The sequence below is a fragment of the Sinocyclocheilus rhinocerous genome, unplaced genomic scaffold (assembly GCF_001515625.1).
Source record: "Sinocyclocheilus rhinocerous isolate Xijiao unplaced genomic scaffold, SAMN03320098_v1.1 scaffold1758, whole genome shotgun sequence".
In the NCBI taxonomy this organism is placed as follows: Eukaryota; Metazoa; Chordata; class Actinopteri; order Cypriniformes; family Cyprinidae; genus Sinocyclocheilus; species Sinocyclocheilus rhinocerous.
The window spans coordinates 211,221-229,676 of record NW_015631050.1 but is presented as its reverse complement, the minus strand read 5'-3'; the positions used below and the strand labels follow the sequence as shown (position 1 = coordinate 229,676).

At 37.1% G+C, this 18,456-nt stretch overlaps 1 protein-coding gene across 4 annotated transcripts in view; it reads left to right on the top strand.

The window, feature by feature from the left end:
• The first annotated feature begins 13,116 nt into the window (after positions 1 to 13,116).
• The window catches only part of tafa1a (TAFA chemokine like family member 1a), a 49,510-nt gene continuing 44,170 nt past the window's right edge, over positions 13,117 to 18,456 (top strand). For 3 of the 4 annotated variants that reach the window (XM_016554049.1, XM_016554047.1, XM_016554048.1), the window contains exons 1-2: positions 13,117 to 13,389; positions 14,302 to 14,431. In XM_016554049.1, coding sequence (XP_016409535.1) covers positions 13,381 to 13,389; positions 14,302 to 14,431 — 139 coding nt within the window. In that variant the 5' untranslated portion in view covers positions 13,117 to 13,380. The remainder of the gene's footprint in view (positions 13,390 to 14,301; positions 14,432 to 18,456) is intronic. The other variant, XM_016554050.1, reaches the window with a different exon arrangement.

Sequence of the window (18,456 nt, the reverse complement as noted above, 5' to 3'; positions counted from 1 at the left end):
CCAAATCGAAAACATTTCAGACTATGAAAACAAGATCTAAGAGAAAATACTCATTCGATCCTTGTTCAAGCGCCACATGATGTCAAAATGTTTTCTTGAAGTTTGGTCAGATTTACACTGGCAGCCAAAAGTTTGGAATAATTCTGATTTTTTTTAAATGTTTTTGAAAGAGGTCTCTTATAATAAACAAGGCTGCATTCATTTGATTAAAAAAACAGCAAAAACAGTAAAATTGTAAAATATTACAATTTAAAATAACTGTTTTCTATTTTAATATTTTTCAAATGTAATATGCTGTATTCCTGTGATACAAAGCTGAATTTTTCAGCATCATTACTCCAGTTTTACTCCAGTCTACTCCAATCTTCACATGTTCACAGTGTCACATGATCCTTCAGAAATCATTCCAATATGCCGATTTGCTGCTCAACTAACATTTTCAATGTTGCTGCTTAATATTTTTTATGGAAACCTTAATACACTGCCATTCAAGAGTTTGGGGTTTGTAATAAAAAGAAAAGTGAGAAATTAATATTTTTATTCAGCAAGGATGCATTACATAATTCATAATGTATGAAAAAATTTCAATAAAATTATTTCAAATAAATGCTGTGCAGTGCTAAAAAATGTATAACGTTTCCTCAAAAATATTAAGCTGCAAAAACTGTTTTCAACACTGATGATGACAATAATAATAATAACCATTATTAATAATTGAGCACACTGAAGACTAGAGTAACAGCTGCTGAAAATTCAGCTTTTCCATTACAGAAATAAATGTCTTTTTAAAGTATATTAAAACAGAAAATAGTTATGTTACATTGTAACAATTTTTCATTAAACGCCAAGAAAATAAAATAAGGTATCGAAATCTTGAAAAAGTAAGCAGCATTCTCTGCTCTCAAACGCTGGGGACGTGTCCACTGTCGGCAATGAAACCACGCCCACTTGCGGGAAAGCTACCTCTCTCAAGTCTCAACTGCCAAATACCGCTACAACCTGAATGGATGCTCCCTCTAGCAGCTTAATTGGATTTACACAGGCATACATGTTTGGTAATATGCATTTACGTGACGAAGGCATAGCTAGCTAGCAAATTGTAGGCTGTAGTAATTAACGGTAATGACAGTAACTCGCGATCGAGCTGGCGAACCACTGATGCTAATGCACTCTAGTTAATATAGGGTTAGGGGAGGGGCCATGCTCAGTGGACTCAAAAATGGTGAAAAACTGTTTAACCGTCTAACTCCACAATTCAGTACTACATAGTTAACATAGTCTTTGTAACACTGTTTTCAGCAACACATTTCTAACATTTATAATGTGTTTAGAAATAATTCTCTGAATTGCCAGATGCAATAAGCCCTCCTAAAATAGTTATCTTCTCCGGTCTTATCTTTGCCACTCTGTAGTTTGTGTTAGGAGAATGACACCTCTTCCCCCCAAAATGGAGTTGGTAAATTGGTGTGTGTTAAAAGAGAGTACGCTATTCTACATCTGTGTGTCCCTGCAGGCATGTTCCACTGACAGGCCCAGGGCGAGATCTGTCCATCACCGGTGCCTCTGCTCTTTCCCTGCTGATACACGTAATGTCCTTCGCCCTTCATTCCACAAGACACAATCACACCAATACATCTGTTTTAGACTAGGAGAACCAGGGATAGTTCAACTTCGATCAGTGATGAGATACAAACACCCCAATGTAATTTGTTACATGTCCACCAGTGAACCTTGAACATGAATAAATAGCGAGAAAATCTCAAACATTACAAGCTTGTGTTATTAGAGAACCTCGCCGATGTGAGAAATAAGTGTGCCGTCTGCTCTAGCGAGGTGCTTTGTGTCAGGAATGAAAGCCTCAGACACCAAGCAAAGAACTGAAGCTTTATTCTGTAGCACAGTGACCTTGACATTTTCACTTAGAATGCCATTGTGCCGCTGCCACAGAAAGAGATGTATCTGAATTAATCAGGTATCCGCAAGCTTATGCAGTGTTGAAAAGGTAAAGCTGTTGATTCAACACTCACCACTGAGTTTAAAGCAATGCAAGTTCCTCAGACATAAAAAAAAAACTGAATAAAATGACAAGTAAAATTCAAGTAAAAACCAGTAAAAAGGTTTTTGCACAAAATTCGTTTGAGCATATTTCAATGACAATTTAAAAATGACAACTTAAAAAATATATTAAAATTTAATAAATTGAAATGAAAATATTTCACTTTAATTTGCATTGTGATACAATGGCACTTAAATTAACCTAAAACAGCATTTAAAAGAAAGATATACAAACGTTGAACTGTTGTACAAGATACGATTTCCTTTAACACACTGTTCAAATGCATAAATGCATAAACACATTTTGTTTAAACTGTGATACAACATGACCTTAAAATACAATACCATTTAATACCATTTGAAAGGTAAGATTTAAAAAAAAAAGAAATTAATACTATTATTCAGCAAGGATGCATTAAATTGATTATAAGTGACAGTGAAGACATTTATAATGTTACAAAAAAATTATATCCCAAATAAATTCAACAAAAAATCCTGAAAAAAGAATCACGTTTTCCACAAAAATATTAAGCAGCACAGCTGGGTTCAAGATTGATAATAATAAGAAATGTTTCTTGAGCAGCAAATCAGCATTTTAGAATAATTTCTGAAGGATATGACACGAGTAATGACTGCTAATTTAGCTTTGCCATTACAGGAATACATTTTAAATATATAACAGAAAACATCTACTTTTAATTTTTTTTAAACATTATAACTTTTAAATTGTATTTTCATAAAATAAATGCATAAGAGCCTTCTTTAAAAAACATTAAAAACTCTTATCAACCCCAAGCTTTTGAACGGTAGAAGGTTTAAGAAATGAGACATCCACCCACCCACCCACACTCAGGTTTGTTTTTGTGAAAAGTGGGGACATCCCATAGGCGTACTAAAACTGATAAGAGGAAGATGTTTGTATTGGTTTTTCTACACACACACACACACACACACACACACACACACACACACACACACACACCTTCAGTTTTAACATGAATTAATCATTTTGAGTAGATAAGCTCAATACTTCACAAAACAAACCTAAACTTGAGAAAAAATATCAACAATAACAATGGAAATAAATAAAAAAAGTGCTTTCATTTCTACAGACTTGAATTTAATACAAATGTAGAGTAAGTTTAATATTTTCAAGTTCACACTTGAACAAACATATTCACTATAGAAAGTACCACATTTTGTCTGCTGTTTTTACTTCAGCACACAATCATTTTCCCGAGTGCATTCTATTATTATTGAACATCACACTTTCATACAGAGGTTTAAAAAATCCCTTAGCGTGAATAACAAAGACTCTAGAGACTGCATTTCAATCTCAGGGAAAGCATCACTTCTAATCTGATGACATCAATGAAATGTCTATGCCAAACAGTGTCAGAATATCCCTGTCCACTCCATGTGATCTTAAAATGTCACTTAGACCTCTTACACGCTCAAATCCCTTTGTGACTTTCACTTTCACAGGCCTCTCAAAACTCATTTAGATGCGAGTCCAAGCGAGAGGGTGAAGCTGTGAGTCAACTTCAAAGGACATGGTGGAACAAATATCGTTCTCAAAGCTCTCCTCAATGTGACATGAGAAAAGTCCTTATCTACTCACTCTTTAGTCTGCACCTGAATAACATTACACAGAGAATTATTCTTAAACATACAGTATGCTTTCCACGAAAGGTGATATTCCACGAGAAAATGACTGATTGGGCATCTGATTTAAGGTTCATTCGTGTGGAGCGAAGGCCAGAAACTGGAGCAGATGCTCTCTCTGGAGATGTTCATCAGCATTCTGGACTGAACCTCTACAGTCATATTCCATTCCATCTGCCTGCTTCTGTCTTTCAGCTGGAAATGGAGCACCTAGGTCCATTAATTCCCAAATAAGTGCTCTGCGCATTCAAATGCTTTGAAAGAAGGGCATCCATTGTGGACCGTCCGTTAAAGCACATTATCTGGGCCAGTCAAGAATGACAGCAATCGAGAGACTCAGTAGCAAGGATGAAGCAATGCAGTGTGACGTGATATGAACTGGAAAACTCTTTTAGTAACAGGACAGGATGAGATAGATTCTGACTCTAAGGCATGATTGGACAAGAGGTGGAGCAGATGTGAGATACTACCGCTTTACCCTCAGCACTGTGATTGGGTCAATGACATAGAGCCTTTTTTCAGGATCTATTAATTTATTCATAATTTTACTTGAACATCCCTCTACTATGATGAACATGTCCTTATTTCTGAATTAAAATTGATTTTTATTTATATACACTACAGAACAAATGTTTGGCAGGACTTTTAAAAATTATTTTCAAATTAGTCTTATTTATATGATCAAAAATGCAGTAATATTGTGAAATATTATTACAAATTAAAATAATTGTTTTCTATCTTAATACATTTTAAAAGGTAATTTATTCATGTAATGGCAAAGCTGAATTTCCATCAGCCATTACTCCAGTCTTCAGTGTCACATTATTCTTCACAAATCATTGTAATGCTCAAATTTCTGATCCTCAGCATTGGGCATTATTATCAATGTTGAAAACAGCAACTATTAAATGCAGCTTAATATTTTTGTGTAAACAATAATATTTTTTTCAGGATTATTTGATGAATAGAAAAGAACAGCATTTATTTGAAATAGAAAACTTTTGTAACATTATAATTGTTTTTACTGTCACTTTTCATTCATTTAATGCATCCTTGCTAATTAAAAGTATTAATTTCTTTAAAGAGCCCAAACTTTGAACAGTTTTTATAAATAGATCTGCTTATTAATTCATTGAAAAACAAACCATAAAAATGCAGAAAAACAAGCCATAAAACAGGAAATGATAATCTAAGTCTCTTAGAATATCATTTAATTTAAACTTTTTATGAGAAAATTAGTTCAGGTTGTAAAATGTCATGTGGAATATAAAATATGTTTTACATTACATTGAAAAATATTTTGATTAACATGCACACTTGCAAATAAAGTGAAAAACTAAATACATTATACTTTTATCTGATACTCCAAATGAGATTTTTACCTTTCTTGATTTTTTCAAACCAAAATGAATACAAAGAGTACATTTGTTTTGTTTTGTATTTTTTTCTTTTCTTTATTATGGTCCCTCCTATTTATCATTGACCCGATTGAGTAGGATTCATTGCGCTCTATTTCTTCTGTGCAACCCCCTTCTTATTCATTGCCTGTGGGAACACCAGCAAAGGACAAAGTGCAATGCTTATTAACGTACAGCATGTGCTCACACTTGCTATCTATCCTCGACTGAGCTGCAACCAATTAGAGCTGATGGTCTACTGTAGTTGTTCCTTGCATGTATACGCAGGAGCTGTCCACTCAACAGCGGTGCTGAACGGAGCCTGCCTCTGTCCATGGTGCTTAGGATTATCTGTAGCCAGTACCAGCTAAAATGGCCATTGACAATCACTCCAAAAACTCATCCCATCCATCATCCATCACATACTTGCCCTTGGCGCATCACTACTCCTCAAGTCCCCATTCCCCCCCAAGCCTCTTCCATCTTCCTCTCTCTTTACATCAAGTCCCTCTCATCTGTTCTCAGACACCACTTGTCAGTGAGATGTGCAATGTGGTCGGATGAGTGTGTGGAAGTGTGTGTGAGGCCCACAGGGCATCCATCCCTCCATTGAGAGATCAGAGCAGGTGCCAGATGCCTGGAGCTCATAAAAAAGAACACCATGCTTTTCAGCTCACCTTCAGCTCCTCGGTGCCCACACATATCCGGTTAACTCATTTACTGCCGACAACACCTGCACATTGCACACTGCACCGCATTCTCACACAGTTACTGGATTCTTGTCTCACACGTCATGCGGTGTGAGCACTTCTCAGAGCTGCTTTATGTCATTCATAATGCTGCTTGACAGAGGTCCCGAGTTCATGAACACTGCATTTTTATGCCACAGAAAGTATAGAATAAACCAGAGCAACTTCAGGATAAATTACTATTTATCATTTGTCAACGAGTTCAGCAGATGGAGTGAATAAATGGGGCTAAAAAAAACCGCGAGACACATTCTGCTCAGACAAGATATTAAAACGTGTTAAATGATTAAAGCTTGCCCTCTTGACCCAAACACGCTCAGTCAGACACAACGTGCAGACATGAGATGTTTAATCAGACTTTTCATCATGTCGTATCAGAGACTCCTACACGAAACTGTCCATTTAAATTCACTTGTCGTCCGGCTTCCCTAATGAAAATAAAAAAGCGAATCTATTGAGAGGACTGGATTCAGATGGATAACGTTGACGGGGCCAATGAGATACAAATGCACATGCGATGCAAATCCCTGGCATACCATTAAAAATATACTCTCTAATTGAGTATTTGCACAGCAAGGACTTTTGTAGGAAAGAGAGAAGCTGTGTATTTTTTTTTCTGCTGTCATTAGTAATCTCTTCAGGGCAGGTAGGAGAAGTCACTGATGGGAGAACCGGCTGAGAGACAGACTGTATTAGAAATGAGATAGTGTATCTGGCAGGCTCACTGTGAAATGTAACTGTCAGCCATTAGAAAGAATCAGAGTAGAGAGATTTGTACTCATGAGATAATGAGTTTCAATCTAATTCCATACAGAAATATTCTCATAAGACTGACATTCAATTCTCACACAAGCAGCGGAAGTATTGACATACGCATTTCCTTTGATTTCCCTTTTGTTAAAATCCACATCAATCACACCCCAAAAGGAGTAAATATTTAAAAGTTTCACAGAGCTCATTATGAAAATCCTGCTTTATCAGCACTAAAGCACATTTCTGTTTTGTTTTTTTCTTTTTTCTCCATCAAACGCCTCTAGTTCTATAGTTTCCTCAAAACTCTTTGCTTCTGGGATTTGTCTTACATGGTCCCCTGGTTTTGCTGAAATGTCTCTATTGCAGTGTTACCCAAAGAATTACATCCTGATCGTGTATTCCCTCGACTATATCCTGGTGCTTTGTCTCTCTAAACACACCTCCCATAGATTAAGAGTAACAAGGGAATCAGGAGAGATGCTGATGCTGTATTATCTCACCGGGTTTATCTTCCTAAAATCACTCAAGTGCAGCGCTCAGAATAAAGCTACATAAAGACCTCTCTAGCAATTTAAAAGTCCAGAGATTTCCTAACATAGTTTAAATTATTTTTCTATTTAATGCTGGTTAGTTCATTCTAATAAAGTTTTAAAATTAAAATGAAGATTTTGAAATGTCATTTAAATCACACTTCAATTCATCACAAAATTCACAGCATAAAAAAACAACATTTTACTTCTAATTAATGCACGGAAAAGCACATTTCCACATAAACATTGTTGATCACAACCCCTAACCAAAGACACATGCCTTTTGTGTGATATAAAATCCAAGCTACAGCACACAGCTTGAGTTTCACGTCATAATGGAAAACAAACCCAAAAACTAAATAAAAAATGAGTTAGAAACATGATGAGGTAGAAACATGATGCTATTGTATATAATACCCTTAAAAATTCACTGTAAGAAAGTAATATTCCCTAAATTTTGCTCAGACCTTTTCAGAAAATCTGACAAGGCCACTGTGAATCGTTGATGAACAGTGATAAAATCTGAACATATTAAGAGGTATGGAATAATGAGGTGTATAGAGTGTCAAAGACAAGTACAAAAATATGTCCATGAGTTTAGTTTAAACCAAATAATAGCATTGCAGGCCTGAAAGCTACTGGATATGTTTGGGAATTGTAGTGATTTCAATCAATGATAGCCTCACACAAGGCATCAAAATGTTGTGATTTTAGATTTGAGTAGCACCACCATTTAGTTTGGCCACACTATTTTACAGGGCACCCAGGAATTTCACCTTGACAGTTAAGAACAATCATTGAAGATTGTTGAATAAATAAGAATGACATAAATTGGAGGAAGTTGTAGTCTGACCAATCTGATTTGAGAGATATTGTTAACTTGTTGAGCCTCTTACCGTATTATCAACACAAGGAAGACACAAGTGTAATAAAATGGGTTTTATTAACAAAGGATAGACAAGAGTAACAAACGACTACTAAATTGGTACAATGAATGGATAAAGTGCAAAAGATTGATAAATGCAAGTGACTGAGTTGGATGTTACTATGAACGTTATCTTATGGAAAGATAAACTGAATTTTTCTGGAAGTAATAAGGTAAATCTTATTCTAGATTCAAAAAATAAATCAAGAGATTATTTGTTATTAACTGACATCAGTTACATAAAATCTAATGCAAATTAGATGATCATATACTGACAACACACGCTAATGCCAACGGTCTATGGAAAGAGGTTTGGAAAGAGTGATATTTACATTCCGTGTCTGGGCCGCGACGTCTTCCACTTGTTGACCTGGGCCACGCTGCAATGGGATGAAAGGAGTCGGATCCGTTTCACAGTCTTGAACACAAAGCACTGGTGAACGATGAACTCCTGAGCACCGAGAAGGTCCTTGGTCTGGAAACATGCAAACGGAGGAGCCTTGAAGGTGAAGGTTCTAAAGTCTGTACAGAAGATCCGGACACCTGGAACACGCAGGAAAAAGGATTGCTGACGAGACAATTCTGAAGTTGTTGGAGAAGATCCTAGCAGTTTGGAACTTGCAAACGGAGGATCACTGAAGAGAAGGTTCTGAAGTTGTTGCAGAAGATGGGGGGCACTCTGTCACTCTGGCTCCACCGCGGTCTTCCAGATCCCTGCCTCCGCCTCAGTCACCTGAGCCATCTGCTCCGCCTTGGCCCTCCGGAACCTCGGTGTCACCCTGGCTCTGCGGCTCTCTGTCTCCATCCTGGCTCTCCTCCTCTGTCTCTGTCTGTCGGCCCCCTGGTGTCGCTAGCCCTACCTCCACCATGGCTCCTCCAGCTCCGGGCTCCTCCCTGGCTCCATGAACTGTCCCCTTTTCCCGTTACCTGTCTCATGCCGAGAGTTCTGTTCTGTGCCATTTTGGTTTAGCTTTCTCTGTATTTCTGTTCCCCTGCATTAGTTCCCTAGTTTGCTCCCTTAGTTGTTAATTGGCTCCACACCTGTTCTGTTTACATCTTGATTACGTTTCCCCATGTATTTAAGCCCTGTGTTTTCCTCAGTTCCTTGTCTACTATTTTTTGTGCCCATGTGGTTGTTCTGTTGTCCCTGTGGATTTATTAAAATTACTTTCTTGGACTCTACTCCTTCGTCATGTGCTTTATACTGGACAGCCCGTGATAGGAACCGATTCTGACAGGAGTTGAACATTACTTAGTGGTAAGCACTCAAACTTTTTCAGAGACAGCTTTAAAACCCACTGCACAATTGCATCTGGTTTGGGTGAAGTTATACTTGGGCTTAAGTTATAATGGGAGTGGGTAACATTAATGGTGCGTTCACACTTGGCATGTTTGGTTCGATTAAAATGAACCCTGGTGCGATAGCTGTGCTAGTGCGGTTCATTTGAGCATGTGTGAACGCTGCCATCCGAACCCTGGTGCGCACCAAACAAGCGGACTGAGACCGCAAAAAAAAATGGGTCTCGGTCCGCTTCCAAACTAACTCTGGTGCGGTTCGAATGATATATGAACACAACACGGACCAACTACTTCTAAACGAACCAAAAACAGGAAGTAATGACAAGACGCGACGCTATGCGACATGATTTGACGACGCAGTGCAACCAAAACAAAATGAGCAGAGGGCAAATGTGGAGCAACGATGGTAAAGTGCCTTTTATGAGCTACTTGTGAGTTTGCAGGTGGTGAAAATAAAATGATATGTACACACAAGAATGAGTGCGCTTAGTCCAGCAGACGGCACTTAAAGTGGCGCTGAGCGTACCGATCGGTTAATGGATGCTTTGATATCATAAACCCGCAGCGCCGCTTTAAGTCTAACGCACCTTTTGTTTGGGGTGTTCGGTGAGTTTAGTCACGATATATACGTCATTCAAGCCGACCAATCAGGTTGTGAATGTATCACTATGTCTTTAGGTTCGGTGTCTTTAGGTTCACTGTCAAAAATGTCAATGTGAACGCTAAGCGGACCAGGACCAAATGTATCATTTTCCTTTTTGGTCCGGACCAAATGAACCAAATGAACCGAACTACAAGTGTGAACGCACTCTAAGACTTCAGCACAAAATGTGCTTGTACTTTCTAGTTTGTCTAAAAATTTTTAACTCAAACTTTACAAGAAAAGCGAAGAAAAATCCAGCTGGCAGAGAGTGGCTCAAGGTCTCAGTTCAGACTGCTTTAGGAGCCCTGGTTTGGCAGATCTACTCTCTGAACTGAGAGGGTGTATAGAGCTGTTGCACTTGAGGAGACAAATTCCACTTAGGAAAACAGCGTCTTTTTGTAGATAAATGTTATTCAGAAGCAGCTCCCTCATGTGAGCAGGACTGCAGTGACTAGTCTTTAGTGGGAGGGATATCAGGTTTGCAGGAGCCAGCAGGTGGAAGTGAGTCGGCCAGGAAAGGAGTTAGTAGGCAGGCTGAGTGGGAGCTCTCCATGGTAGTGATGGTTTCCAGAAATTTCACAACACATAACCATGGTCTGAAGGTCTGCTTTACAAACTCATAAAGGTGCATCAAATCCCATTACAGACTACCCCAGGTGGAAAAGATTGAGGTACAGTAAAAAAATTATCTTTTAAAGCATCTTGGAGCTTATATGATCTGTGGTTGATAAAACACATTATTTGGATGTAATTTTCTTAATTTGTATTTTCACATTTTATATATCCAGGGATCAGAGTTGGATAATTGGACAACTTAGTTTAGTCTTCAGGGCAGAAAAAGCACCTACATCACCCCAAGTTGTTTGGGAGGGTTTCAAGAAAAAAAATCCTCTGCTCAAGCATTATTCAGTTGCCTGGGTTCTATGGTCAGATAAAACAAAACAAAAAAGAGAGCTTTTTTAGCATACACGATATGGGTTTAAAGGGATACACAAGGATAAAAAAAGTGCCCACAACACTGATGGATCTTTAATGTTCTGGGCATATTTTTCTGTATAAAAATAAGAATGTCTATAAGAATACGAATAAGAATGAATAAGATGTCCTGGACATTATTCTTATTCAATCTTATTCAAATATATTGCATCATGGATACTATCAAATACCAACAGATAAAAGATCAAAACCTGACTGAATCTTATAATGGGCCGTGGATCTTCCATCAGGACAATGATCCAAAAACAAACATTTAAATCAACACAAAAATAGGTCACTGGGCACCAAATGAAGGTTCTGCCATGGCCGTCCCAGTCCCCTGACCTGAACCCTATAGAAAATGAGTGGGGTGAACTGAAGAGGAGAAGCACCAACATTGACCTTGGCATTTGAAGGACCTTGAAATATTCTGCATGGAAGAATGGTCTCCAATCTCCAACCTCATCAGGCATAGAAGACTCAGAGCTGTTATTTTGTCAAACAGAACTTGCGAAAAGTATTGAATAAAAGGGGGCCAATGTGTATTTGAGAAAAAGTTTTACTTCAATGAAAGATTCGATGTTTGAAATTATTTTAATGAATGATCAAATGGATAAAGGATGCAGATTTATTATTACAGCCTTCTTTGCTCATGTTTGCCAAGGGGGCTAATTATTTGGGAACACTTTAGTATAGGGACCAATTATTAACCAGTTATTAGCATGACTATTATCAACATATTGGCTGTTTATTAGTACATACTGTATAAAGCACATATTCTGCATGACCATATTCTACATTCCTAATCCTACCCAATAACTAAATTTAACAAAAAACACTGTTAATGGTTTGTTAATAATGAGAAATTGGACCGTAAAATAAAGTGTGACCAATAATTATGACCTAATTATTCTGAAATTATATATAGTAATATAATACTCTATTTAATATAAATTTATGTAAATATCATATATATCGCATATAGCATACATACATATAAAATTTAAATAAAACGTTGTACATAAAACGTAAAAAATATATACAGTACTTGTATTTGTACTGCTGTTTGCAATTATAAACCATTATAACAAAAAATTTATTTTACCATGTAAAATATACCACAGGCATTTTCATGTTTGTCAGGAGAAAACCCATCAAACTTTGTGTGTTTTACATATAATTTCATTCAAGATTTATTGTCTTTTTAATAAATTAGGCTACTTCCAAAACAACTCCTTTTTCTAATCTCAAAGTTCAAATTGATTTTGAACATTACTGGCAATGAGACTTTCTGCACTTCATGCTTGTCCCTTTAAAATAGCTAATTGATTGTTTTTAGGTCCTGCAGATTGTCACAATTGTTGTCTATTGTCTATAAAACAAAACAGTTTTGTTGTGCAAAACACAGTAGCTTAAGCAATTTGTTGGTGACAAGCAAGTGACTCCAGGTCTGTCAAAGTCTGAGGCTCAATTACAAGTGGAGGATAGAGGGGCTTAAAAACCAGGGAGTTACTGAGATCACCACCACAATCTGTTTGTGTGTTGAGTGAAAAATATTGAATTCTGCTCAAAGGGGGGGATGTGTGTTGCTAGAGAAAAAAAAGTTTCTGATAAATGTCAGTTCACCATAACCCACTGGAATGATATATTAAGATACAAATGCCCAGCATCATTTCCCAGTTTCCAGTGACTGCTAGATCAAGGCAGGTTTTAGATGAGAGATCATGTATAGCTTTGGAGCTAGGAGCTCTCGTGTATCGGGAAAAATTATTACATGCAAAGGAGGGAGGAAGAGAAAGATGGAGTGAGGGACTAAGAGAAAGAGACAGAGAGAAAGTGTGTGAGAGAGAAAGAGATGAAATGGGAGAGTGAAGCAAGAGAGAGAGAGCAAGAAAGAGGGAAGGAGGAAGAGAGAGAGTACCGCCCTTCAGTTGTGTTTAAATGTGAAGCGGAAAATCATCTCTGTGGCTCAGGGGAGTGAAGAGGCGATTCTAGTGTTAGATGAGCGGGTTTGGCGTACTTCAATCATAGCGCTCTCTCTCTTTCGCTCTTCGTTTGTCCTACAGTGAAAGAGGGAAGGAGGAAGAGAGAGAGTACCGCCCTTCAGTTGTGTTTAAATGTGAAGCGGAAAATCATCTCTGTGGCTCAGGGGAGTGAAGAGGCGATTCTAGTGTTAGATGAGCGGGTTTGCCGTACTTCAATCATAGCGCTCTCTCTCTCTTTCGCTCTTCGTTTGTCCTACAGTGTCCCTGATTCAGGCTTCAAAGTGAGAAGACCGAAGAACTGAGAGTTTCTACAAGACTACAATACCTGGACACGGGGATATCTGGACACCTCACAATGGATGGATTGAGGACAAAGTGTTGAGTTCTCCTACGGCTGTCCCTGAATGATACAGGTACAGTAGTTGTTTCAGCTTTGTTTTCCTCTTTACCAAGTATCAGCATGCAGCTGATGCAATAGTAATGTTCAGAAAACAAATATAACATGTTTTTACCTTGATGCATGCAAAATGCTTGTTTTTTTTTCTGTGAAAAAGGAGTGCACTGAAAGATCAGCATGAATACCTTCATCTGATCTCACACTCAGTGATTATTATAGCCTACATTATGAAGCATATGCCATGAGACCGAATGGCTGGCTCTTTTCATAAGTTCTGCAGACGTTTTTATAGTTTTATTGTCTGACATTCAATTTCAGCACATGCTATGTGGATAACTGAAGAAAATGTGACTGCCTAGTCATAACTCTAATTTATGAATATGAATAGGCAATTGGAGACTCAATGATGGAGACAGACTGTCAGGTGGCTGAGGATAAGAAACCGATTGGCACTTTCATCTCTAAATGGCCTAATAGACACACTAAGAGGCTGAAAGCAAGTCGGTCTACATGAAGATTGGATCTGCGAGATTTTCTCTGCACTCAAATATTTGGTGTATAATCAATTTCTCACAAAGAAATTGCTGGTACATTTCACAAACAATTACAAAGAAATGGAAAGCAACACTGAATTAAATGTGAAATAATAAAGTATAAAAACTGAAATAGTAATTTCTTGTCAAATGTACTCAAATATTCGCTTTATTAACAAATTCCTAATCATATTTTATAGTGTGAGGAAGTTCTGTCAGGTTCTCTCAAACTCGCATAAACAATATATATATATATATTTTTTTTCAGATTTAATTAGAAATGCCAGGTTTGAATGCACCTCACGGCATTCACAGCACTTAGGTAGGAATGAATGGAAGTGAGAAATGAAATGCCAGTGTGTGAGTTACTGACCTCTCTCTCTGTGTATCTTCAGAGGAGTGTTGGGATGTCGTGGCTGGTGTGGGTGTGGGTCAGTGTGACAGTCCTGCTGATGTGTGAGGCCACTTTCTATGAGACCATCCAGCAGCACCTGGCCCCGCCTGGAACCAACATACAGATCCTTGGTGAGTCCTTCTTTCTCTCCATCTCCTGCCTCATTGTTCACTCTGACATCAGCATGTTTTCTCAGTCTCGGTTTAATCTCTGTAGGGGGAAAGGTTCAGGTATTCATCTCTCAGAGTGGCTGAATCAAGAAGGATCAAACCATAACCTGAATTAAATCAAGTTTTATCTACTACCTCAGTTGCATCACACTTTCAACACCTTAAAAATAAGGGTACATTTATTCCATTATGTTCTCCTTGTTTTTAGTTTATCCTTGCCTTAGTTTTACAGTAAACTTAAGCTACTTTAAATCTAGTTGCTCTAGTGCTATAAACTTTAGTGCCCCTATTATGCCATTTCGAATATTGCCTTTCATGCAGTGTGTAATGTAGCTGTATGTGTTGTATAGCCGAAAGTGCACGATAAATAAAGTTACTGTCTTCCAAAAGAAAGAATCGACTCTGAACAGAGGTCACAGGGTAACACATTTGCATAATGCCTGCCTATGTTCTTCGTTGGCTGCAATAACCCGTCTGCAAATAACTTGACCTGCCCTCAAAAACTGTAGCTTGTTTGTGTAGTTAACATCATGTCGAGAAGACGCTGTGAAAGTAAATTCGTTGTATTTTCACTTCTGAAAAATGAGGCTGCACAGAATCAATGGTTAAAATTCACAACAGTACAACCCCAATCTTTTTTGTGTTCCCGTCATTTTACTGCTTCTCTAATCTCGGGGAGTTCAACGCGAGATTCACAAAACGCTTGCTCTTGAAAGATGGCTCAGTACCCTGTTTATTTGGGCCAGCTGGCTCCACTGAATCACAACCTGTAAGTACGACAAATAGATGTTTATATTTTCTATCGATGGCAATGGGTGTATCGTTTCCGACACGGGCTGTATACGGTAGACCAATCACAACAGACTGTGCCATCTGACCAATCAGAGCAGAGTAGGCTCATGGAAAGGAGGGGTTTAAAGAGACTGAATCTTAGAACTGCTTCGGACGAATCGTTTGAGAATCATTGGAAAATTAGGTGACATTAAATGCATATTTTGAGAAAACTAAAGCATTTTTTGACCTTTCATGCATGTAAACCTATTGTAGGAGACTCCCAAAATAATATTAGGAACCTTAAAAATGCCATAATAGGGGCACTTTAAAGGATAGTTCACCCAAAAATGAAGATTCTGTCATCATTTACCCTCATGTCATTCCAAACCCATAAGACTCAAAAGCTAAGAAACAAATTAAAATGATTTTTAATAGTATTATAATATTTATATTATTATTATTTTAATATCATTATTTCCTATTCTTTTTGTCCATCCCTTGAAAGTCCACGCAACCAAAAATTTCATGCATCAAATGAACAAAATGATTTTGTAAAAGTAATAAAAATCGAACAGTTTAATACAAATCGTCTAAAGAGACACAATCACTTTATATGATGAACAGATTTAATTTAGGCTTTTATTCACATATATACATTGATGCACATAGATAAAGAACATTGAATATGGTAAACAGAAGCTCAGACATGATTGTGTGACATGCAAAAACAAACCTCATTGGTTCTCACAATTCAAGCAAGCATGTCCGAGTTTCTGTTTACCATATTTGATGTGCTCTATAAATGTGCTTTGATCAGTGTTTATATGTGAATAAAAGCCTAAAATTATCATGACAGAATTTTTGTTTTGGGTAAACTAACCCTTTATGGATTAACATGAAACTTTCTGGTTTTAATTTCCAATTCCTATAAAGAAAATAAGGGAGCAGCTAATCTGAATTTTCATAATGATAATAATTTAACAAAGAATTTTTAATACTATTAAAGAAAAACAAACAATAGGCAAACAATACATTCAGTTTACAGATAATTTAATGTTTTGTAATATTAGCAATATATGATAGTATATACAGCATTAAGATATTTTATGTATACAGTCAAATGTAAGCATTATAAAATAAAATAAATTAAATAAAATATCCATTACTTGCACAAGCTATTTTTGATATCCTCTTCTACATGACACTCAAAAATGGAACAGAGTATCTGAGTTTTTTTTTTTTTTTTTTGGCTGCTGTTTACTTTGGTTAATCCACCATGGCGGACAATCAAAATTAATTGCAGGTGAAGGTTTTAATCACTATTATTAAGAAGCTCAACACAACTTCAACAATTCTTTTTCTTAATTTAATTCTCATTGGTGCAACTCTGATTCAGGAAAGTAGACACACAGGGGATGGATTTCTAGCACAGCGGTTCTCAACATGGCATTGCTGCAGGACCCAGATTTGGACATTTATCAAGCAGCAACCCAACACAGTAGCAGAATTGTTTTGATGGTTTCAAGCTCTCGGTAGCCAATAATTCACTGCACACAACACACTGTGGTCTGTATTTAATGATGTTGGGGTTTGCATAGGTTTTTTCCCCCATGCTTTTCGAGGAGTCAAGCACTTGACACCGAGGGCATGTCAAGTAACTCTGCCTAATTTGGCTAGCTTTTACCATCTGTAAATGTCCAATAAATTTGCATTGGATTCACTTTTTTAACATCAGCAACAAAAGCATTTTTCCTTCCAAGTTTATAAGCTATATGCTAAATAAGCACAATTATACGGTTAGATGTATTTTTTTATGTCCATTTAACAATGACATTTTTTTAGTGTTTTCTTTTGTTTTTGTTTTTTATACTTATCAGCACATGCAAAACACCAGCTGAGAACCATTGCTCTCAGACCTCATGGTTGGCCAAGTTTATAAGCACCTGGAGTGTGAGAGGAGTTTTCAATAATAGTTCAGGTTCAAATCCTCAACAATAGCGTAGTCAGGATGTGGTAACACATTAGATTAGGGAACACATATTCACTATTAGTTTTCCCTCAATTAACTCCTAATTTGCTGCTTATTGATAGTAAGTAAGGCTGTATTTTGTAGGGTTTAGGGATCTAGAATATGGTCATGCAGAATAAGGCATTAATACTGTATGTGCTTTATAAACAGCCAATATGCTAGTAATATGCATGCTAATAAGCAACTTATTAATAGTGAATAGTGTTCCTAAATCTGAAGTATTACCCAGGTTGCTAACCCTGTGCCCATCACAGTAAAAACTTACAGCTTTTCTTCCACACATCAGGTCAAGAGGATATCAGACATATTTATCAGTATGTAAATCTATTAGAAAATCCTGTTTATCTAATATCTCGGCGGTCTGAGGTGGTTTTAAGGTTCGCCTCAATTGAAACAGAGCACAAATGCTTCTTGTAACCTCACACCTTCAAATGAGAGGGCTAAAAGCAATTTGAGACCATACCACTTACCTTAACTAATCTCGCTAGAGGCACTTTACTGGGATTGGATCCTGAATTGGAATTGATTTTATTGTACAGACTATAGAACAATTATAGAGGTACATGCTATTCCTGATTCAGAGCAGAAGGTCGGTGGAGTTTTGCCTCTGTTGACATCAAAGGCTTTGACTGTTAAGATTTGAACAATTTGGCTTCAATGCCATTCAGAATGTAGATAGAGCAATGTTAGTAAATCTATCCTTGATGAAACAATTGAGCTCCAGCACAAGAATATTTCTTAACAATCAAACGTTCATCCTAAATGGAGGGCTATATATTGGCCCACCAGTACTGAGTGCTCTGGGATTCCACTACCCCAAATCTGAATATCAAAGTAGATAAACAAACTGCACAGATTGGGCTTTTATGAGCTTTGGTGACGTTGCATAAAATTCACATTTGGTGCTGGATGGAATGAATGGACAGAGATTACGTTTAAGTGTCCATATGTTCTCTCAAAAGATGAACAATACTGGGGCATTTAGACATTTCTTGACTGAGTATAAAAAGAGGCACTGAATAATTCATATTTAAGCCCCCATTCTGCTCCAAAAAGATGATTTATCCAAAAGATATAAATTTTGGTAATATTTTCTGCAATACTTCATTTACAAAGGAAGGAATTTAAGATATCAATGTTTTCTGAAACCACATCTTCAAAGCCATTTCCTTTTACCACTGGT